Consider the following 23,861-nt stretch of genomic DNA (forward strand, 5'->3'; position numbering starts at 1 on the left):
AAAAGCTCTGTTCCAGACTCTCTTGGAGGTTCTGATTGGTGACTGAACAATTCTGACTCGTAGTGTTTCCACCTGGATAATTGTGTGCTAATTGGGTTGAAGCTGTGCTGACTTGAGTGACCAATATTGAATGGTAGTGCTTGCTATATGAACACCTGATATATAAAAGGAACAGTTCAACAAATTTGAATTATCTGTCCAAACAGGGGAATAGTGTCCATAGTTTAGGGAAATGTTTAGTTATAGTTAAAAGTGATTCTTAATCCCTAAATATGGATGTTTTCATGTCAATATTTGGAGGTTGTACAGGCTTTAAAAGACCAGTCCAGACTCCAGATCATCCAACCATCAACTGATCATCAGCCAACAATCACACTCACATCACTAAGTTATTTTCATATACTTACTATTCACTCCTTCCTTTTGACATTTGCCTATTTCCTCTGTCCTCTATTCTACCCTCTACTCCTTTCCATCGTTCATGTCTTCCTTTTTCATCCCTCCCCTGCTGATACATTGCAAGCTCAAAACACACCACCCACTGCCCCAACCTTCAGCCATATGCTATTTGGTTAACTTCATTAATGGAAAATGATTTAACCTTATCATTGTGATACACTGTTCATTTGAGCATATTTTAAACCTAGTATATTTCCATCTGTGCAGATGTTACTGTCTCATTGAATTTCTGATTAGATAGTGAAACTGCTTTCAACGAAGCTAAAGTCAACTTTATTTGCTTTAACTGCAAATCATGATGAGAATATTATGACCTAACAGACAGACAGATGCAGTGGGGGCAAGTATGTATAGCATGTTTTGAGTGTGTGTGTGTGTGTGTGTGTGTGTGTGTGTGTGTGTGTGTGTGTGTGTGTGTGTGTGTGTTATTTCAGAAATACAGACAGTTTTACATCATCAAAAATTTGACTGTGAGGGCCTTGAAAAATCTAATAACTTGTTTTGAAACAAAACTGATTGCATCATTAACAAAGGCACACATAGCTTTGGCAAAATACAATTTATGAGAAAATGGGTCAGCTGAGGTTTAATAAAGTACTTATTAATTGTGGGGGAAGAAATGTTTTTGAACACAAATATGCACATGCCAACACAGATGTGTGGACACACACACACACAGACACACACACACACACACACACACACACACACACACACACAAACCAAGCAATATCCTCCATCAGCTCCATTGCAAATGGTCTCATCAGAGCCAAAATGAGCTATGAGACAAGGCTGTGGAGCAGACAGGAGGTTTCACTCCCTTACATTGTGGTCTGCTGGTCGCCTAGTAGAATACTAATACTAAGCTGGAGGGGATGCAGGGTTGCCAGCATGTGAAAAAAGCATGACCTTGGGCCAGCGGCTGTGTGGGAAAACTGGGTTTGCTGGGGAAAAAAGGGATCAGAGTGCCCCCTGGCTGTGGAAGCAGAATCCACTTTCAGAACTGGGAATGTGCCATGATGAGAGATGGTGGGAGAGAGGTTGTTTTGCCCCCTCCCATCATTAACTCATGAGAAAACCAACTTCACTCTCCCTCCTGTCTTCTTCTTCCTCCTCATCCACCCTCCTCCTCCAGTTCCTCTTCCCACACACAACTGCTTCCTCTCTCTCTCTGTCAGCCCTTTGATTCTGCCCTTATTCCTCACATCCTCCCTTGATGCCTCTATCTAGGTCACAAAAGGGGCTTACATGGCTTTTGGGAACCCCAAATCACACATACACACATCCCCCTTGTCACAATCAATAGAGGAACCCTTTGTAATAAAATACCTTTTTATTATAGTGGACTTTTTTATTATAGTATAGTGTTTAAATTATGAGATTCTGTTGAAACTCTGTCTTCATTTATCATCCATCATGTTCTCTGAAAAATGCTTGCTAAGCCTTGATATTAAGCATTAGCAGGAACTCTTGTACATACTCAATACGCACTTCAGGACCTTGGTGTCAAACCTAACATCACTACTAGCAGCTCTGTGAGGGTGTACTTGTACTAGACACAAGCTCACAATGTCATCATGCTGATGTTTAGCAGGAAAGCCACAATGTTCACAGTGTTCACCACTTTATTTTAGCATATCAGCATGCTAACATTCATAGTAATTAGCAATAAACAGCTGAGGCTGATGGGAATTTGACTCATTTAGCAGGTGTAAACCAAAGTATTTGGATAAAAAGTTATTTTGACCTGATGATGGTGACAGATGCAAAGTCAGGGGATCAGCAGAACTGAGGGGAATACTGATGTCTGAACCAAAGACAGACATTTCACCCAAAGCCACTTAAGCCTTTTCATGTAAAGCTAATGGTGATGTTAGATTAAATGTGAGGAGATCACCAAAGTCATTAGTGTTATTTCTCTGGGAGCCTTGACTGTCTGTACATAATTTTATCGCAGTCCATCTAATAGTTGTCATGCAATTACGGACCAAGTGGTGGACTGACTGACTTTTTTCCATTCATGCACACAGTGCATGTACACAGGCACCATCTCACCAAACACCATATTATATATTTTGTCATTCTAAACTGTTAGAATGCCATGTCTCTCTGTACTACTGTCTGTAATATTACTACAGCAGTAATGATGTATTTGTATGATGTATGCTGCTACAAAAAAGGTATGGTAGGTACAAGTGGATAAGTAGAATAACAGTGATCAGATCTGCAAAGAGAGTGATGAAATTCCAGACTCCTCAGAGATCCTGTTTGTTTATCAGTCTATATTAAAAAAACAGAAAAGCTTACATACAACCATTTGATTTACTCAATCTTTGCCACCCATCTGTGTGAGAGCAGCAGTCAGCTGGAAGCGTGAATTCTCCACAGTGTTAGTGTGAACAGCAACACCCGAGTCTGACAGAGCACTGACTTCTCATGAAAGCAATCAGTTGCACATCAGATTTTCTGCACAGTGTTATGATTAATTTATGCTGATGATATCTAGTTCCTTCTGAATACATGATGGAGATTAAAGGAGTTGTGTGGCAATTCACAGCTAAAATATGAAAACTTATTAACCCAGTTCAACTCTCTAACTAAAATTGTTTGTTTTTATTGAAGATTTAACATCAGTATATCATTAATACGTCAGCGGTAATGTTACACTTATGTCAGTATAAAGTAATGTGACTGACTGACTGACACTGTTTTGTTTGTGGAAAAATATATTTTGTGAATGTCACATTTGTGGAGAAGAGGGATTACCACTGGGAGCTACACTAGATTTTTTTAATTCTTTAAAGCTGCACCTTTTGTTTAAAGCTACTGAGGGCCGGAACTCAACAACAAGCTGATCACACACCCTTGAAGTTTTTGTCACAATTTGACTAATAGTAGTTATATGTTAACCCTTTCAGCTCTGTGTTTGGTCTTTGCTAACTCCTGACAGAAATATCTGGCTCTATGTTGTTCATATAAAAAATGAATATGTGCAGCTTAAATTAGTTGAAGGCAGTGGGGAAAAAACAAGATTTTAAGTCATGTCAAATGTGAATGAAGCAACAGAGGCAAACAAGGCTTTAGCAAGGCACCTGAATTGATCTCTCTTCATAGAGATGGATAACAGTGATGCATGATATTTTTTTTATAATTCTGGTGATCCAAAGTGGGATGAGATTTTTCTATTAACTGGTGTAAAATGTTGAACAGTGGGGGTTTACACAATGAGTAGACACTTTCTAAGAGTTCCAGGCTGGTTGGGATGTTGTCTGTGATGTACTGGAGAACTAGCTGCTCAAAGCGCTTCATCAGAATGGGGGTGAGTGCCACAGGGTGGTAGTCAGTCTTTTAGATGAATGGAAATGGATTGCATTTTATATAGCACTCTTTCTAGTCATATCAACCACTCACCACAGGTCAGATTCAGCCATTCACACACACATTTATACAGAGCTTATTATGCAGCACTCTAACACATACATTCACATTCATACATCAATGGGTTTCAGTATCTTGGCCAAAGATATTACAGTACACAGACTGGAGGAGCTGGGGATCAGACCCCTGACCTTCCATTTACTGGGCAACCTGCTCTGCCTCCTCTAGTCTTCAAACTAGACACTGCAGACTTATTTGGTACAGGGACAATGGTGGATGTCTGGAAGCAGGTGGCAACACTATCTTGTAACCGTGATGGGGTTAAACATGTCATGTTTTTAGTACACAGCCAGGGATGTTATCAGGCCCAGGAGCTTAACTCAGATTCACCCTCAGCAGGATTTTTCTCACAATGTCTGTTGATATAGACAAATTTAATGTCAGATATAATAATGCCAAATAATGTATTCAAATTCAGGTACATCCCCACTCTGGAGACACCTTTCACCTCTCTATTAATTGGGAGATTATTTTATTGTCTTTGTGATCACCATCACCCATCATCAGCACATTTGCTGATGTACGATGTCACTGATGATGTATATTCCTCAAGATTGATGTGGTTCCACCAGTGATGTTTGGTCTGGCTGCTCTGGCTGGCTGGTAGGAGGACACTGAGCACAGAGATGGTCCTAAAGACTGCTCCACTTAATCTAATATCTGTGCTTCTTTTTCCAGTGGTGATGAGTGTATTGTTTTCACAAGTAATCATAATTAATACATGCTTTAGTAATAAGAGCTAAAAATATTATGAATGAAACAAAAATACAGCAAAATTTGCAGGAGTCAGTGGCTGTCGCATCTGCATGCACCGCTGTCACCATGGTAACACAATTATGATACAAACTTAAAGGACTAACACAGACCTGTCTCAGTCAGTGTAGAACTTTACTGATTTTGTTTGTGTGTGTGTGTTGTCCAGGAGGCTGTTATATCTCCTGTCTCCCCTGATGTACTGTACCTGTTTCGAGTCCAGGCCGTCTGCATGAATGACATGCGCAGTGACTTCAGCCAGAGCATGCTCTTCAGAGGTAACACAGAAACACATACTGCCATATTATCTCTTTTATATCATCTTAACTGTCAATATAAGCATTATCTATCTGTTTCATGTACACAGCCCTTTTTCAATTATGTATTATCTTATGTTTGTAAAAATCTTAAACTATATGATGTGACAGCTAGGATTCCTTTGATCATAATATTACAAAAACCTCTTATTAAGGTTATTTATGTAAACTCATATCAATAGCTGCAGGGTAAAGGAAAAATAGCAGAGGAAAAGGAAAGAATTAAACCACAAACAGGAAACTGAAATGCAGTGAAATCATTTAATCTAACTACATTCAGTTTATTGGCCTATATTCAGCATTAAGTATTCAGCTCACTGCCTTGTGATTAATGTGCTTAGGATGGACTCATGGATGCCTCAGCTGTGTGTCACTGTGGATTTTTTTTCTTTCTTTCCTGTATTTCAGCAAATACCACCAGGATATTTGAGGGAACGAGGATTGTGAAAACTGGAATGGTAAGCTTAAGGGAAGCAGCGGTGACTCACTGCTATTGTCTTTTCACTTTTTATCCAGCAGAGAGCAGTGTCTGTATTAGCATCATTTCTCCCTGTATGGACAAGAACCTCTCTATGGGAATTAAGGTCACGGTTATCCTGCGGTGGTTCAGATGGAACTGCAATGTGTTTTATTTTGAAGGGACAGTGCATCAAAATACAAATCCATTTGGTCTTTTCTGAAAGTATGAGACACATTTTCAAATAGAACAGCTTGGGGACACAAACATATCTAAATCTATGCACAAACTACTTAAAATACATTCTGCATCCCCTTATTTTGCTTAATTTTATACCTTTATTTTCCTTTACTTACTTCCTTTTACAAAAGGCTTATTAACTGATAATACTGCTTAATCACTAGTGGTAGAGCAGGATGATGGTGCCGTGCCAGTTTGGACTTTGGTTTAAGCATCAAAGTTAGTTGTTATATTACTGTTATTACTTTTCATATGAACCTAAAATTATGACATTGATTAAATGTTTTGAATTAAGGGATCCTATCCTCTATATCAGTGGTTTCAACCGTTTTGACCTGTGCCTCAGTATGTTTCAAAGAAACAATTGTATGACCATACTTGGGACTTCAGATTTGGCATTTTATCTCTTATTCCACACAAGTAGTTGAACGTGGTTAGGGGGGTCTAAAATTACGGCAAAAATTGTCAGATGCAGCAACCCCAATACTGACATCATAAAGATGAGGGATTCCAATAACTTCTGATATTTCTTCATCAAAATAATGTATTTGTAACTTGTAAACCATCATCACTTTTTATAGCATTTGTGCAGATATGAATTTAGAGCAGTATTCAGTCAGAATGAGTTTTTCTTCTCAGTTTTTACCTTTAGAGGCCAGAAAAAGGTCAAATTATCCAGTCTTTCATTAAATAAAAAATAACTCACAGAAAAGTAAAAATGACCGAAAGGTATGTTTTTTTATTTCTTAGTACTTGAATCATCAGGTGACCCCACAACCATTAAAAAGCTTCCGAATACCTTAATCACCCCTGTCTCATAATTTCACCTGTGACATAACTATGCAAAAAGAGAATCAAACACTAAATATACCTAAAAGGGGTTGAACATCGTTGGTCAATAATGTCAGAGTTACCTGAGGAGAAAAAAGCAAGAAGAATTCTTGCTTTTATCATGTATCATGTTTCTTCTCTAGCCAACAGTCTCTCCAGCCTCCTCAGCCGACATGGCTCCCATTTCCTCTGGCTCATCTACCTGGACTTCTTCAGGCATCCCCTTCTCCTTCGTCTCCATGGCGACAGGCATTGGCCCGTCCTCCAGTGGTAGTCAGGCAACAGTGGCATCCGTGGTGACCAGCACCTTTACTGGCTGGGCTGGGCTTCAGCGGCGGTGTCATCTCCTCCTTCCCCAGCTCTGTTTGGCCAAGCAGAGCACCGACCCATAATCCCACCTCTACACACCAGACCACCGAGCCCTCCAAAGATGCACCGCCTCCGCTGTCACAACAGCTGCAGCCAAAGATAACAGTGAAGCTGGGGGTGAGGACAGGGACAGCTGCAAGGGTCAAGGAGAGGATGGAGAGAGGGAGGGAGAGGATAAGGATGAAGAGGAGGAAGAAGACGAGAAAGATGAGAAGAAGGAGAAGAAAGGATCAGGACATGTGGGCAAAGCAGGGTTGAAAGACAGGAGTGCAGCCATGAGTAAGCCGCCCAGTGAGACACCTGACTCCTCTGCAAAGGGGAAAAAACAGACTGAACCAGATCCACCTAAAATGACACATGGTGTAGAAGACCAACTGGAGGTGTATACCCACAGTCCACATGACTCTAATCCCACTACCACCTCAGAGGCAGCCAATGAAATAGCAACATTCCCTGCTCCCAGTGACTCTGCAGCGACACTCAGACCCAGCGCAGGGAGAGACAAGAAGCACTGGCCTTTCTCAATCCACACTGGTGAGTCAACTAATGTACTTAGGCCTCATGTAAGTATCAGCTTTGTAGCAAGACCAAGAAAGGTGGAGAATAAAGTCAAGAATGATCAACTTGCTTTTTCTTTTATTAATGTGTCACTTGTTGTGAAATACATTCCAACTTGTTTGGTGACACTGGCTTCAGTTGCACGAACCATTCTTCTTTTTTCTTTTTTTTTTTTGCTTTTCTTCCAAACGCCCTCAATCTGTTTGTGGAATCCTAAGTATCTAACATAAGATAAAATGAACGAATAAGGTCCAAAGTGAACATTCAAGTACTTCCTGTGAAGTACTTGAAAGGTGTTTCCTTTATCAAACACTCTCTAGTCAAGGATGTGACATGGCAGAGTAATTGAAAGTATCATTCATCCAACTATTGAATAGTTACAGCTCCCAAGCCTTACTGAATGACACAAGGTTACGCTGAGCAAATTGTCGTATTTGTTAGAGTTGGATAGATTGAAATCATGTATGCCTTTACTCATTTTATGCACCTCCACATGATACCTGGGACCTTGTTTGTGCAAATAAAGTCAACGAATCACTGCTGCGACAGAGGGTATTAAGCTCTTTTTATTCATTATGCAGTGTTTCCCACTGTTCCCAAGAGGAATAGGATGTTCATTTTGACTTTTGTGAAATAAATGTCGACAGCTCATAGTTCATCTGTCATTTGTTGGAATATGAACAAAATAGAGCTGAATAATAGACAACTGAATATGTTCTATGCAGGGTAAGAAGTGGAGAAGCTCTTGTATAAAGGCCTCTATATCCAAAAGGCTTAATGTAGCAAGTGGTGATGAATTGGTGTGACGTAAAGTGTTAACAGAGCTGAGAGCAGTCCAAATCCCACCACCCCACCACCCCACCCTCAGAGTTTCAGCAGGGCACTGCATTAGCAGGCAAACACCATGGGACATGAATTCAATTCAAGCACTTTGAAACACAGTCTAAGCGCAAGCCCAGAGATTATTATAGACAAAAGCAATCTTCTGATATTCCCCGGAAATGCATTTCCCAATCTCTTTGTCGAAGCACATTCAGCACAATTTATTCTGTTTGAGCTGGAGGGGCCCAAGGACAAATGCTTCAAAGTTGTTCCATAATTTTGTAAAATTGGTAACTAGGGTTTTGAGGAAAGACAATGATGTTGGTGATCAGTGATGTTCAGAGCAATCGCCAGAAGGTGATGCTGAGACACTGCAAAATGTGTATTAAATTATTATTGTCATTATTAGTAGTCATATTAACTTAAAATTCCATATCATTTCTTCCATGTCGGGATCACTGCACACAACCGACACACATTTTGTGTCTTAGCTGTTGTTGCAGACACAGGGACAGCACTGTTTTTGTGCCCCTTTGAAACAGAGCAGAGGAGACTGATGGACAGACAAAACATGTCACTTAGTTCTGTTTCTTAGCCTGCAAACCTTTCATAGTTATAAATGGAACTTTCAGCCCTATTCCATCTTTCCTCCACTGTAGCAATCCACAGGCAGAGGGGAAATATTAGTGAAGATGAGAGAGATATAACCTAGGTTTGCTCAGCACATAGGGAAGAGTAACTAATGACTAACAACTGTCTCTCTCTCTCTCTCTCTATATATATATATATATATATATGTGTGTGTGTGTGTGTGTATATATATACATACACACACACACACACACACACACACACACACATACATATATATATACACACACACACATTATGTTAGAGGTTTTATCGTTTTATTTCCTGTGTTGCCAAGTTAACGGAAATCTACCTTGGGGCATTCAGAATCAACAGTAACCAATCAGATCAGGGCCTTCTAGCAGGCTTTGCTAACGTGGTCATGTCATTTGATTGGATTGTCAGAGAACGTGTTGGTCAAGGCTAGCAAACCGCATGTATTAGCTAATAGCGAAAGCTAAAACACGTTAGCTATTTTTTCACCCCACAATGGCTGAACGTCGAGGAATAGTTCAATGGCTCTGCTGTAGAGGTTATCTGTGCGTCCCCGTTCCAACAATAAGTCATTTTCTATCGATATGGAGGCTAATGCTGAAAGTCGAGGCTGCCCAGTCGTATTTCTCGCTAATTCGCTTTAGAGCAGAGAATGTCCGCTCGACTGAAGCAGTTTTTAAAAATTTGTCTACAAATAATCAGCAGTTTCGGTGAGTAAAATGCATTTTACCTATATTTTTATTGTTTACGTTTTGTCATTTTATTAGGTAATATTGATGCTTCTGCTGGAGATGAAGTGTGTGGCGCAGCTGGGGCTGCAGTGTTTGGAGAAGTATTGAACTGTGTTAATTGGGTTTTTATGGCATTTATTTAGTAATGGCATTAATTCTGGCTACATGACATGCCTGTCTATGATGCAAAGTTCTGTAATACTGCGTTTCTGTATATTGTTGATGGTTTCTATAGCCGTGACATCTTAATGACGGTATGAAGAGGTGGGTTAATTCAGGTGGGACACCGGTGAAGGCCTGTGTGTGGCCACTGATATATAGTACTGTGCAAAAGATTTAGGCGCTAAAGGTAAAGTGAGGGTGTTGACTGATCAGACACCCCCCTGATGGTCCTAATGAATGATAAGAGTAAAAACATCTGAAGTGCCTAAAACATTTGCACAGCACTGTATATATGTATATGTATAAAACTTGCCATCTCATTTCAGGCTAAAATAAAACTAGAATTGGTCATTTAATACTGGCAGGACTACTGACCCTTACCCACACAATGTGCAAAGATCAACTTGTATCAGTCAGATCTTGAACTACCTTGTATAATTCAATGATAGAGACTGGGGGGAGGCTGGCAGATTGAGAGACAGAGGTGAGAGTGATATGTTTGGGGCAGAAATAATCTTAGATGTTCTGTTATTATGTTCTTTCAATGATCCTTTCTACAATATTTTAATACCCATCTAGCTCTATATCAAAATATACAGGAAAAACACATATGCCATGATGGTTTTTTATTCTGTTTTGTTTAGTTTTTTTTCTGTACAATAAGCAAAACAAAATAGTAAAAAGTTTGCCCATGCTCCATAGATCAGTTCTTTACTAGATTTCATGAAAAACCTCTACCAGGTTTTTTGAGATGTCCAACAAATAAAAATGTAACCTTTTTGGCCTTGGTTAATATGAATATAGGTTGTAGAGTTCATTTTTGTCTTGACTTATAATAATCTCAACCTGTGTGTCCTGTGTTTAACCATGAATACTCTGCAAGAAACAGAGCAACTGCCTCATCTCTGATGATCATTCTGGAAAGGAGGGTAGGTGTAGTGGAGAATTTGACAGCACTGCTTTCGTGTAGAGCGTCTTGTGACCTTGAGTATTCGTCTCTTAGAGACTCAGTGAAAGCCAAGGCATGTGCTGGGGAAGCAAAAAATGTTTAGATTAAAGACAGTGATATTATAGTTGACTCACGCATTGACTTACATAATAAATATTACATAGCAACTGACAGAAACTCCTAACCATACAGCTTCCCCTTGATAGGACAGACTACCCAGCCTTGGGTAGGGAATCACATCACATACCTCTCATCACTGCTTGGAGCAACTTCAAAACTATTATTACAGTTGAAATGGAAGGCTACTGAGAGAAGCCTGTAGGAAAGAAAACTGATTCTGCAGGTGACATATTTTAGTGTTTTACAGAAGTAGAGACAAGATATAGAAAGTTTATAAAACCAAAGTTTTTGTGTGTTGTGTAGTATGATGGGAAGTTTGCCATCCTGTAACTAAAAAGTGCTATTACCCATTGACAGGAAGAAATATTCAAATCCAGTAAATACTCAATCTCAATACTCAAGCTAAAACTAATGCAGTGTAAGAGAACTGCTATGCAGTAAATCTTACTTTCATGGAGGATATAACTTTTCTGTTCACACTGTATTAGGGGTGTTGATTTAACTTTATTGTCATTTTTGAGTCTGCAGTTTGTGGTTCTGTGAAAGTGTATTGTATACTGAGCAGTGTTTCTTTTTTCCCACCCCAATGTCAGTGAGGTTGGGCTGTTGTTTTAGACTACATATGTTTTATCTGTTTCATTGGAAATGTTGAAACTTTGATTATGTTTATAATTTTTTCACAATCCCATAAGACCTACCTGTTATATTTTGCAAAGAAGAGAGCCTAGCGTGATTTGGTGCAAAACGGAAGATAAGGGAATGAAATGTCTCTAGTGAGAGGGTCTGATGCTGTGGTAACAACTGCTGGACATCCTTCAACAGTAAGCTCAGCTGAGCATGCTTTGTTTCTCATTATTCATGTTTTTGTTAAGATGAATCTCAGATGAACCTATGACCAGCAGCAGTGCAACAAGGTGATGCTGATGGTGAAACTGAAGCAGCAGTGTGTACTGAGGACACAGGCTGAAGTAGCAACACATGAAATGTGGGTTTCACAGAAGTAGGTTTGATGATTTTTTCAATTTTAAAAGGTCCAGTGTAACAAGGAGCTAATTTATGGAACTTGGCACCTTCCTCCTCTTGATAACCCAGCATGACCAAAGGTGTCACACTTGTGACAGAGCTGGTAAAGGAATTGTGTGCATATTCAATCAAAGGAAGGTGAGTGCTCTAAGATGTGGGTTGGTGTGCCGTAACACAGTGGAGGGCTGTCTTGGTTGGCCCACTCCTTCTGCCCGTTGGTTTTAGGGTGATATCTCAAAGAGGAGACTCACAGAAGCACCTTGGGCCCTACAAAAAGCCTTCCACGTCTGGGAGGTGAATTGGGGGCTCCAGTTGGAAACAATGTCAGGTTACGATAAGCAGCAATGACCGCAGAAAGATCAGGAGGCTCAGGTGGGAGTGAAGAGTTGAGTTTAGGTGCCAAGAGGGCAGACTAGAGACAGTTGGAGTGACAGAGTACACACCAGACAGAGCAAGAGGTCTAATCTAACTGGTAGTTATGAAGCCTCAACCAGGGCTAAGAAAGGATTATGGGGCATGAGGAGAGGAAATGACCAGAAATTCAGGGTGATTGCCAGAAAGGAGGAACAGAGGAACGGACCAGTGAGTTTGCCGTCCAGGGCATTGACAATCTTGGGAACTACTATAATTTATTTCACCTCTTTGTAACTAACAATGCCATTAATTCAAATGTGAAATTGACAAAATGTAAACGCTGAGAAAAGTTTTTCACACTAACAGTATCTTGAATATCAAATTCTCAAATTATTCAATCAAATTAATTGATGTGAAGGTGTGAAGATGCAACCTGGTTGTAACATTAAGTGTTGCTGTTAATAATGTACATTAAAGGTAGAAATTTAAAAACATATTTTGAAGTATTGTATATATTTCAACCAGCTCAGGATAAAAAGGTAATGGTATGGCTATGTTATTGCTGATATTAAAATAATAATGTTGGTTAAACATCTTAGTAAAAGACTGGAGATGAAGTCATATCTACCCATTAACATCTGACGCCATTTTTTTTTTTACAGAGAATATAGTGTTATACTCTCATTCAATGTGAAAAGAAGTTCAATTAAATATAGAGGTTGTAGCCTATTTGCCTTTTCACTTCTGTGGCAGAAAAGGAAGTGTTGCATCTCATCTGTGGAGACCCTAAAAGATGTGAGGTCCACAGTTTGCTAGCATTGCTAAATGCAATGCTAGACCAGACACCCCCATACAAAGTAGTCAAAGTTAGTTCCACTTCAAACAAAACCATTAAAATAGTGATTACATGAATGTATCCGTATAGCATTAGTGTAATAAAGATGACAGTCTGAAAGGTTCCATTTTGATGATAATATTTGCAGACATTTATTCCAGGATCAATCAATTCTTTTCCTTTCCCTTTTAGACTTAATGACTTAGTAATGTTATAGAGGTGGTGTGATAGTGGAACATCACAAATGGGCACCCTGACAGTCATAGCTTTCGAAAAAGAAAATGAAGATGAACCTCTCCTCTATTTATCCCACAGTTTTTACCCTCTTTGTTTAATTACTTTTCATTCTGTTTTCTTCACTATCTCCATCTTTTCTGTTACTCAGCCCCCCCCTCCCTCGCTCTGCCGCTCCTTCTCTTCATGCTCTGATCTGAGTGCTGGCCTACTTTCAAACACGGCAAAAGGAGATGAGGCTTGGAGGCCAGATTCAGCTGCAGGGGAGAAAAAAAGCCTCTGCTCCATTTATAGTTACGTGTGTGTATGGTGTGCGTTCAATGTGTATGTAGCTCAATGCACATTAGTGACTGGCTGTGTGTGTGTGTGTGTTATGTGTTTGCATGCTGCTGGTGAGGCGTTATTTATTTTATTTTGGAAGACCGCTGTAATCATACAGTAAAAGCAGAGAGGAAAGAGGCAGACAGCATCTCTGGTTTTCTCTGTGTGCACTGTGTATGTGTGTGGCTGTGTGTGTGTGTGTGGATATAAGGCAGGAGATGCAGAGTTAGTGGGGATGTGAGCCAGCTGTGGTGCAGTGCAGGGGCCCGGCCTGATGTAATGTTCGGTCTTCAGACAAAGCTGCAGATTGAAGGCCATGGGGGCCGGCGTCAGCTCCAGCAACGTCACGGCTGCAACAGCTGAACTGGGTAGGTGGTGGTGGCGGTGGTTATTAAGCGACCTAAAATCAAATTGGATTTAACAAATGGCTCAAATTATCCAGAGCTGTGTGTTATTTTGTTGTCGGAATCTGGCTGCACTTCATTATGTACTAATCTGTGTTCATTTTGATTTATTTGATGGTTCGTATTTGTTGCAGCATCCTCTGTTTTTCAGTTAGATGATGTTAAAGGAATATTACCATGTTTTGGAAAATAAGCTTGTCTGCTGTCTTACCCAGCATGAGATACTGACCTGTTTCATCTTTGTGTGATTCAGTAGGTCCATGTGTTTAGCTTAACTTAGCAAATGAGCCCAAATCCAAACTATAAACAGTTGTGATACTAAGCGTACACTGTGTACCGAACAGCAAAATGAACATGAACAGGAAATGAAACATGACGTGTTCCACTGGATGCCAACCAAACTTTGGAAAGCTTCCCCCAGTGTAAAATGAGGGATTTCTTTCCAGGGACCTCATACTTTTTTGGAGCCTCATCCGTTATCTACAATTTAATTTTTAACCCTCAGGTCTCTTCTTTTCCTTTGTGAATTGTAATGTTGGAAAGTGACAGAATTTAGACTGACATCTTTGAAATTTTACAAGTTTTCAATAGCTAACATAGCCTGATTCCATGAATTGCTAAGTGGTTCAAATAGGTCTGTCTTTGTGCTTATTGATGGCTATTTCCACTGATCTGAGAAACAGTGGACCAATGAGAGCCTTGTAGCTGAATGGATATGTTCTCTTCCTAAATAGCTAAGTAGTTATATAACAAGAGCAACACGAAAATGCCAGTGTGCTTGTAGGAGATGAAGCTACATGGGCTGTTGTAAGTGAACCTATAGCTATAACTCCAAATTCATTAAACATACAAATTGAACTCATCCTATAGCCTATACCTTTTACCACAGGTTCTGTGTTGACTGATAAAAACACAGCTGACTCATTGGGACTGACTGTATTAAGTATGGATTTAGGACACAACTAAAGGAAGATGATTGGAAACTTCTAGTTTAGCTCCATTAAAGGTGAAAGAATAAAATAAAACAAAAATACACTGTCAAACAATGTGTACAAAGTATCAAAAGCATTTCCTAAAATATCAGACTATTTTTTGAAGAAGGTGACCTATGAGATATAATGCATGCTCTGTTCTCATGCTGACATTAAATGTACCCTAAAAGTAATTCTCTCTCTTGTAATACTGCATGTACAGCAGCTGTGCAGTGTTGCAGTGTTTTAAGGACTGCCAGCCCGAGGCAGATCTCACATTCACATACCATACCATGCAACTTGTAAGACCACACTGGATTGGTGACTGGTTCTTGGTGTGTGCTAAAAGGATTCTAGTTCCTTCAGTCAGCAGCAGTAAAAGAAAACATCTATGTCAAGGGACTTGATGAGTTGTGCTCTCATTCATTATCAGCATATCTTGCAGATGTGTATAAACAAAATTTATGGTAATTTGATGCAAATTATTTCTGTTAATTTTTATGTCATTGTCTCAGAGGTCAGTTTCATAGGTTTTAGAGGTTTGTTTCATTTGCTTCTAACACTTGATTAACAACAATGATAATACATTTTCAGGTTTTAGTCACATCCTACTCCTACTTAGTGAAAGCAGACTGATATCGGTACTGTCTGCTCTCATAGAGGCAGTGGGACTTTAACAATGGTGTACTGTATTTTTTCAATGAACCATTTCTTTTGACCCTGATTTCCTGTCTTTTCAATAACATGGTTGCACATTGAGAGATCAGTGATACTTTAAATTTTTCATCATTCTATTCTGCCCCCTTCTGAGTCACATTTCATTCAACCTATCTGTCCATACAAAATGCCTGTGGACTTAATTTCCTTCCCTCATTAATTTCTCCATCTTTTTTTGCCAGTCCGTCCGAGTGCAGTGACCAATCTAACCGGCCAAGCAAGGCCTGGGTCTGGGGCAGGACTGGGCCGTGTGGAGTGGCTGGCACCTTTGGCGGTAGTCTCAACTCTAACCTTCCTCTGCCTCGTCCTCTTGCTGGCTGTTCTAGTCTACTGGAGGTGGGTACAACATAACAGTCACTACTACTAAACTAAACTACTTCTGAGTTGGTGGGAGTGCAGGGGTTGGAAGTATGGGTGGATAACTGGTTGCATTTCTGATGCATTTTTTAATGGCTGAAAATGGGAGTTGAAAAATTCATCATCACTAAGTTAGGTACATTAAATATATTGAGATGACAAAAAACATGGACAACTAACCCCACCCAGGAAAAACATCATAAGCTTTACTAACACAAAAGGGGTCTATATTGTATCAAAGTAAATATATAGTATCTGCTGTTTCTAACACTTTATTACAATAGATGAGGTATTCAAACCTGCAATGTCACAGTGCTCTATCAACTGGAAATATTTTACATGTAATGGCATATCCACTAGACTTTTTAAATTTGAAAAAAAATATGCTTAGCCTCAGTATGGATTTGAAATCAGGGATTGTTAAGACATAAATAGTGCAAGTAAAAGTGTCCTCTGTTTTTTGAAGCATGTACTGAGTGCTGGTAGTTTTGAAACCATCTCACAGGTTACATCACCAAGCTCTGTGTTCCCAACCTGTAAACTGAGACTAAAAGTATAACTCTATTTGTACCATCTTTCCAATGGGTGTGTGACAGCAACATTAATCTTAATATGTAAAAACGCAGGCCATTCTTCATTTTCCCAGCACTGTATACACTCCACTTCATGGAGGCTGAGAGTGACTGGAAGTGACTAATTTAATAATAATCTAATCAAAGCTCAATGAAGTTATAAAAAATACAAAGGGTATTATTACCTGATACCTCCAGGTGTCCTATTATGAGGAAAAAGATATTTTCAGGATAGTATTAGGCACCATTAATAAGCTTTGTCAGTATTCAAGTTACACCCATAATTTATCTTTTCAGGTATCATTTCCATTTAAGACAGATTAGTTTTCAGTGAGAGGTATTAAATTAGCTTTTTAGGATTGATTGATATTTTCGGGCAAATTCTAACAATTACACCAGTGGGGACTCATTCATGTCACCAGTCTGTCAAAAGACACAAAGGTTTACCTTTTTATCCATTAGCAGAGCAGAGGTGCTGTGATTTCCAGAGTCCGCCATAGTCCAGCTCCTGGTTTAATCTTGGTTTAACCTTTCAGACGTGAGATCTGCATGCTCTTATGAACTCCAGATACAAATGCAGTAACATGATATCTGGCGTCTGACATGCAAAACCATTAGAGGGACCCTTAACTATCCTAGAATTCATTAAAAAAAACATTTAATTTGGAATAACACTGGTCTCACCAGAGAGTCCTGCTCTGTGTCTCTCCTGGCATCTGTTAGTGGATCATTAGCTTCCTGACAGGCAGGGAACAGCAGGTGAGGCTGGGGGAAATCACATCCAGCACAATGACAGTCAGTGCTGGTGCACCTCAGGGATGTGTCCTCTCCTCACTACTCCTCTCCCTCTACACCAATGACTGCACCTCCATGGACCCAACTGCTAAATCCCTGAAATTTGCAGATGTCACTACGGTCATATGACTCATCCAAGGTTGTAACAAATCTGCATATCAGCGGAAGGTTGAACAGCTAGAGCTCTGGTGCAGTCTGAACAGCCTGGAACTAAACACAGACATGACGGTGGAGATGATAGTGGACTTCAGACACCCCTCTGCCATGCTCCCCTTCACAATATCCAACAGCCCTGTATCAATGGCAAAAGACCTTCAAGTTCCTAGGAATGTGCATTTCCCGGGACCTGAAGTGGGAGGCTAACATCAACTCCATACTTTAAAAGTCCCAGCAGAGGATGTGCTTTCTGAGGCAATTCAGAAAGTATGGTATGCCACAGGAGCTGCTGACCGTAGACATTGTATCTGTTCTGTGCACCTCCATCACAGTCTGGTTTGGAGTAAACACAAAACAGGGCAGCAACAGACTTCAGCAAACAGTTAAGAGCCACTGAAACAAACATTGGAGCTCCCATGCCCAGCCTCCAGGACTTGTACAACTCATGCACCAGGAAGTGGGCATAGAAAATCACTGAGGACTTCTCACACCCTGGACACAACATTTTCCATCTCCTCCAATCCGGCAGGTGCTACAGAACACTGCACACTAAAACCACCAGACATAAGAGCAACTTCTCTCCCCAAGCCATTACCCTCACAAACAGCTGACCTTAATCACTGATTTCATACCCCACTGCACTTTACACAATACACTTACCTGTGTATTGCGTAAAAATTCTTTCCAGTCTGTAAACATGTATGTTGTATATTGTGTACTGTCCATATTGTCTACACACTGTCTGTATTGTCTATATTGTATATAGGATGTATATTATATATTTCTTTTTTGTCTTTACGTAATTTTTTTTATTGTTTTTTATATTTTCTTCTTTTTATATATATTTCTGCTTGTGTGACGCCAGCAGCCGGAAATAAATTCCTTGTGTGTGTCAACATACATGGGGAATAAAACGCTTCTGATTCTGATTTGTCCAAACTTTAAACCAACCTGTGTTTACATTTTTCTGACATGCAACTTCTTGTGGCCATGCATAGCATTCAACAGGGAATTTTAAACTAGTTTAAATATGGCATTTTTCTTATCGCCATTTCTGCCTCGTTAATACTCTAACAATATTTAGACCGTATTTTTATCATGTTATAAAATGCTTCTGTCAGTTGAAGTTCCTGGAAACAAGTAGGCTACCATTAGCATGACAAAGCTTGCCTGGACATTCAACTACTTAACTTATCACCTATACCACAAATCATAAAACTATCAAAACATTATAAAACAATTCAATACTACATTCACGTCAGATTTAACCAGTTTACAGGCAGAGCAATGAGTTTTGTAGTACCCATGGAATGACAGAGGGAGGACTAAGCATCTTATCAAGACCAGAGCTCATTTTAATTCTGAACTGCGCATGTGCTCAGTCTTTAACTATCTTCTCTCTGGTGGATCCACAGCAGCACCATAGCACCATCTACTGATTCCAAAGTGTATTACGTTAATGTAGAATGTTAGAATGATTCATAGTTGTTAGCAAAAGAAATATAGGGGGTGTCTGTTTAAATAAAAATTAACTTGTAGCATTTTTCCAAATTTCTATAAACAAGTTGTTTTAGAGGGCAGTGCCAGTTGTCCAATTTTGTGATTTAAGTAAGAACACATCTTGCCAATATGGGTACCATATCAGAATACTATTTTATTACTCATTTTTGTAACTATTATAGATTATATATAATATGTCATCATGGCATTTGGGGTGCTAGATGAGAAAACTCAATTATGGGTCATTTTGGAAGCAAATGATAAATGTCCTGTTTTGATGTAGGCAGGCTTGTTGCCATGAGCATAAGGAGTAAACATTTTAATGTCAATCAGATGTGGAAAACTAATATCAAAAGCCTATTTACAGGCTTATATATCTAGAGTACATTTCACAGCTAAAATAAATTCTGGACTTTCGGTCAGCATGACAACATGTACAATCTGCCAATACTGCCTTGTAAATCAGAGGATGATGTTTGTGTTCTCTTGTCTCGAGTCCTTTATTGACCAAGTATTACCTAGTATTTGTGGTCTAACAAGTTAATACCAGAGTAAGAGCCCTTTATTTCAGCAGCCTTCTGGTGTTATTTTAGGTAACTCAAAAAGTTTTGATTACGGCCACTTCTCATTTGATTTACAAATCAGTTTCTACCATTTCCTTGGTAGAACTGTTGTTACATTGTGGGAAAATAAAGCATCAGATGGTGATTATATAACCAGTGATAATTGGCTAAATCAAGTTGGACAACAGCAGCATGGTCCTTTCTTGAAATCTGGAACACATAGCAAATCATTGGTGGCATGTGAAGAAAGACAGAATGTGATAGTAAGCAATACTGACACAATAATCACATGGTATTAAACTTGGTGCCTGACATATGCCTAACTCGATTATTGTCCTGTGTTTTCTATGTTATCTATTTTTCATATGATTTCTGTTGAGACCGACCAAAATCCAGTTTGTTTTCAGTGTTCTTGTGCAAACACTGTTATGCACTAGTTGGTGTGCAAGTGTTGAGGAATTGTCCATAGCCTTCTCACCCTCTCACTTTCTCTCCCTCTGTCACACACACACACACACACACACACACACACACACACACACACACAATCTTGTCACCATGACTTCAGGGGACATTACATAGATTTACATGAATTTCCTGGAGACTTAGCATAACCCTAACCATAACTGCTACTTGCCTAACACTAATCCTTAGCCTAACTTAAAAAGATGTCTTCACCTTAATATTAAATGTTTTATGTTATGGGGACTTGCTTTTTGTCCCCTTAAGTCCCCATAATGTGATTAGGTAAACAGATTTAGGTCCCCACAACATGAGAAATACCTAGACCACACACACACACACACACACACACACACACACACACACACACACACACACACACACACACACACACATACATACACACACACGCCTGGCAACAGGTGTTAGAGCTGTGTTTGGGTATTAAATCCTATTGTGGAGCAAAGCTCAGGTCATAACCCCATGTTCTGCACAGACTCCACCCCAACTGCTGTCTTATTGGCAGCAGTTGGTGCCTCCCACATTAACCAAACTGTTGCTGTGGTGCATTCAGGTCTTGAAAGTAAATATGAGCTTCATAACAAAAATAAATACATTTTCTGTTTATCTTATTTTATAGTATTTACAGTAAATGACGACAGGAAGTATGTTAAGCTTCTAAACAATATCTAGGAATGTTATGCAGTGTTCAAGTCATAGCTATATATGCAGGAAAGTGGGATGACATTTTATCACTACAATTAATCAGTATTCAATAGCACCAAGAAACATAGAACTATTTGGGTAGACGTTTGTATTTGAAACATGTAACACAGTGTGTGGCTTGGTTATGCAAAACTCACTAAATAAGTCATCCCAAGATCCCAAATCCCAGGTATGAAAAAAAATGATTAGATGCTTATAAATCCTGTCAGTTTGTGAGTATCATCTTGGAACCACAGCTTGATTCTGCCAGCTTTGCCCCATGTGATTTGAATGCATCATGCATCATGACACCAGTCTATCTCACACCAGGAAGTGGCATGAGATTGACCTGTGGGGGTGTGTGTGTGTGTGTATGTGTGTGGGTGTGTGTGTGTATGTGTGTGGGTGTGGGTGGGTGAGCATGAGCGTGCGCACATGTGTCACAGAGAGGGAACAACCCCCTTCATGCCTTGTTAGGAAAGCCCTCCCTCTGTCTTCCCCCCTTCTGTCCCTCAGTCTTTATGCACTAACTCTCAGTTCAGGTCAGGAGCAGCATGTGGCAGCCCGTCTGTGCTCTCTCTGCTTGTTCACCAGGATGAACACCCTCTGCTCTTTGCTCTGTATCAAATACAGGTAGGGAGGGTCTGGACACACACACACACATGCAAGGAGTGTTGAGTAAGTTTTGTTGTCACTGGAAGCTGTAGAAGATAAGGACAGTGCAAAAAGTAGTTAGTTTCATTGAACTGTATGTAATGTAATGAATGTAACAGGCCATATGTCAGTCTAGATTTTGACACATTTTTAAAGGAATGAAGTGTAAAGGCATAGGTCAGTAAGTGTGTTTTTACGTCAAATGTGCAAACAAAGATGAGTGTATGCTTGCATCAGCTGGTTCTCAGGAAGGCACAGGATTAATGTTTCTGTCTGGTAAATCATGAAATCACTGCTATATGAAATTTGTGTCACAGTCATGAAAGATGGGTCATGTCTCCCTCAGCAGCTCTTTTGAGTCTATATTTCTGCTCTGTATCTTTTTGGTAGAATGGAGTTTTAGTATGTAATAGTGGACCCTACTGTCCAGCAGTACCTATTTGACAATCTGGTTACCCTCAGCCATCGTTCAACAAGGTGTCATCCCTAAGTGATAAAACAGATGGTTTGTTATTGCCTTCAAAAATCACTCATGACAGTTTTATGATCTTGTACCCCTATAGACAGCATGATCAAGTACTCATACCTTAAAAACAAACAACACAAAATAGGCCTTTAGTAGTGCCCTCTAAACCAAGCCGTAAGATCGTTCTCCTTGGTTCAGCATTGGTAACATGACTGACAAAATCAGTTCATATGAGCATTTTCTGATCCTCCATTTCTACAATTCAGGATTACTTGTTTAACTTGTTGGTTGAAACTTGTTTGTTAAGGTTAGGGAAAGATTATGGTCCTGCTTAAAAGACAAAAAAAACAATGTAGGAGGCAGGATGTCAAGATGGGGTTTTTGGTGTCAAAGCCATACACTCTGTACATATCCAAAAAACAAAGAAAGCATCCACTCCAACATTCTCCGTGTGAGGTTTTGCAATGCTGTAAGGTCGCTCTTTCTGCCTCAATTCCTGTCAGACAACAGTTATTTGTGGAATTTCCATTCAGGTTTATGATATACAGATTGAACAAAATTCATATAACTGTTGAGGCTGGAGCTTGATTGAGATATTGTAGTTAGGGTATTATTGCAATGGATGAATATAGTATTCAGTGTAGCATCTGGTCAGCTGATGGAGGCCATTGAAAGGCTTTCAAAATAAAATCCTGTTCCATATTTAGAAGACAGTCGTAACATTTGAAGATGCATTTCTGATTTTGTCAACCCCCAAGACAGGTTTGGTTTCAATGGATAACTTGTGTAGTCCTGGTGGTAACACAAAGTTAAAATCTTTTTGTATACTCATCATTATTTACAAATGTAATAATATAATCATGGAGAATCTGTTTATTTTGTTAACAGGAACAGTTCCCATCTGCAGACTTAATTTTTCTTACCTTGTCAAAGCTGCCTAACAATTGGCTGTAAGTGTAGCTAGTCTACCTCTCTTTCATGCTCTCTGTCTGATTTGTTTTTACTTTTTTACTATTTTTTAAGAGACAGATACAAGTGACTCTTCTTCTGCTTCTTTCTGCTGTATTTTATCTCCGCCGTTTCTCTAAATGCCTGATGCAGATCTCCATTTCAAAGCAATCGCTCTTGTGAATTGTCACCATTAAAAACTAAAAACACGACAGCAAACCTACTGATATGCCTGCTGCTGAACGCTTCCCTGTATGACAGCTTCTACATACTTGTGACTTCAAACACACCTGAGTGAGGCAATTTCCATATGTGTATTCAGTGAGTGTGTCAGCTACAGTACTGCTTTGAAAATCAACAAGTCACTTTGCTATAAAACCACGACAATAGCGACAATACGCTAAGCCTAAAAGACTGTAGAGTGTGTGCTATATGCATAATTGTGTGTGTGTGTGTGTGTGTGTGTGTGTGTGTGTGTGTGTGTGTGTGTGTGTGTGGAGTTTAAAGTCCATTTGTTTGTAGGGAAGGACAAATATCACTTTCATTTCATGATGAAATCTGTATTCTCTTTCTCCACATGCGCGCACACACACACACACACACACACACACACACTAAGTCACTTTGTCAGGTGGTAGGTATGTATAAAAAAACTGATAAAATCCACTCACCAGCTCACATCTAAAAGTGCACTATTAAACAAATGACCAGGGCACAATGGTTTTAGAAATAATGAAGACCCAACCCTATCTTCTAGAAATTGCATTTCAGCAATTACATTCTTCTAGGAAACATAATAGTGACTGCATTATGTTTTCTATTTAGAATGAAGATATGCTGTTAATTAATACTACTTTAGTCACAAATATGTTGATACTGAACCTGATCAGTAAAATACTCACAGACAATATATTTATATATTATAAATGTTTCCTACTCAACTATTCTATGCAATATCCACTCATACTGACAACAGCATTAAAAAAAAAATTTA

The 23,861-nt window shown here is 39.4% G+C and overlaps 1 protein-coding gene across 1 annotated transcript in view; it reads left to right on the forward strand.

The window, feature by feature from the left end:
* The window catches only part of LOC108873537 (receptor-type tyrosine-protein phosphatase gamma-like), a 408,789-nt gene that overhangs the window by 360,032 nt on the left and 24,896 nt on the right, over positions 1–23,861 (forward strand). Inside the window, 6 exon segments of the mRNA XM_051074772.1 lie at positions 4,820–4,928; positions 5,376–5,425; positions 6,639–6,803; positions 6,805–6,928; positions 6,931–7,398; positions 15,872–16,025. Of these exon segments, the coding sequence (XP_050930729.1) occupies positions 4,820–4,928; positions 5,376–5,425; positions 6,639–6,803; positions 6,805–6,928; positions 6,931–7,398; positions 15,872–16,025 (1,070 nt within the window).

The sequence above is a fragment of the Lates calcarifer genome, linkage group LG12, assembly GCF_001640805.2.
Source record: "Lates calcarifer isolate ASB-BC8 linkage group LG12, TLL_Latcal_v3, whole genome shotgun sequence".
Classification (NCBI taxonomy): domain Eukaryota; kingdom Metazoa; phylum Chordata; class Actinopteri; family Centropomidae; genus Lates; species Lates calcarifer.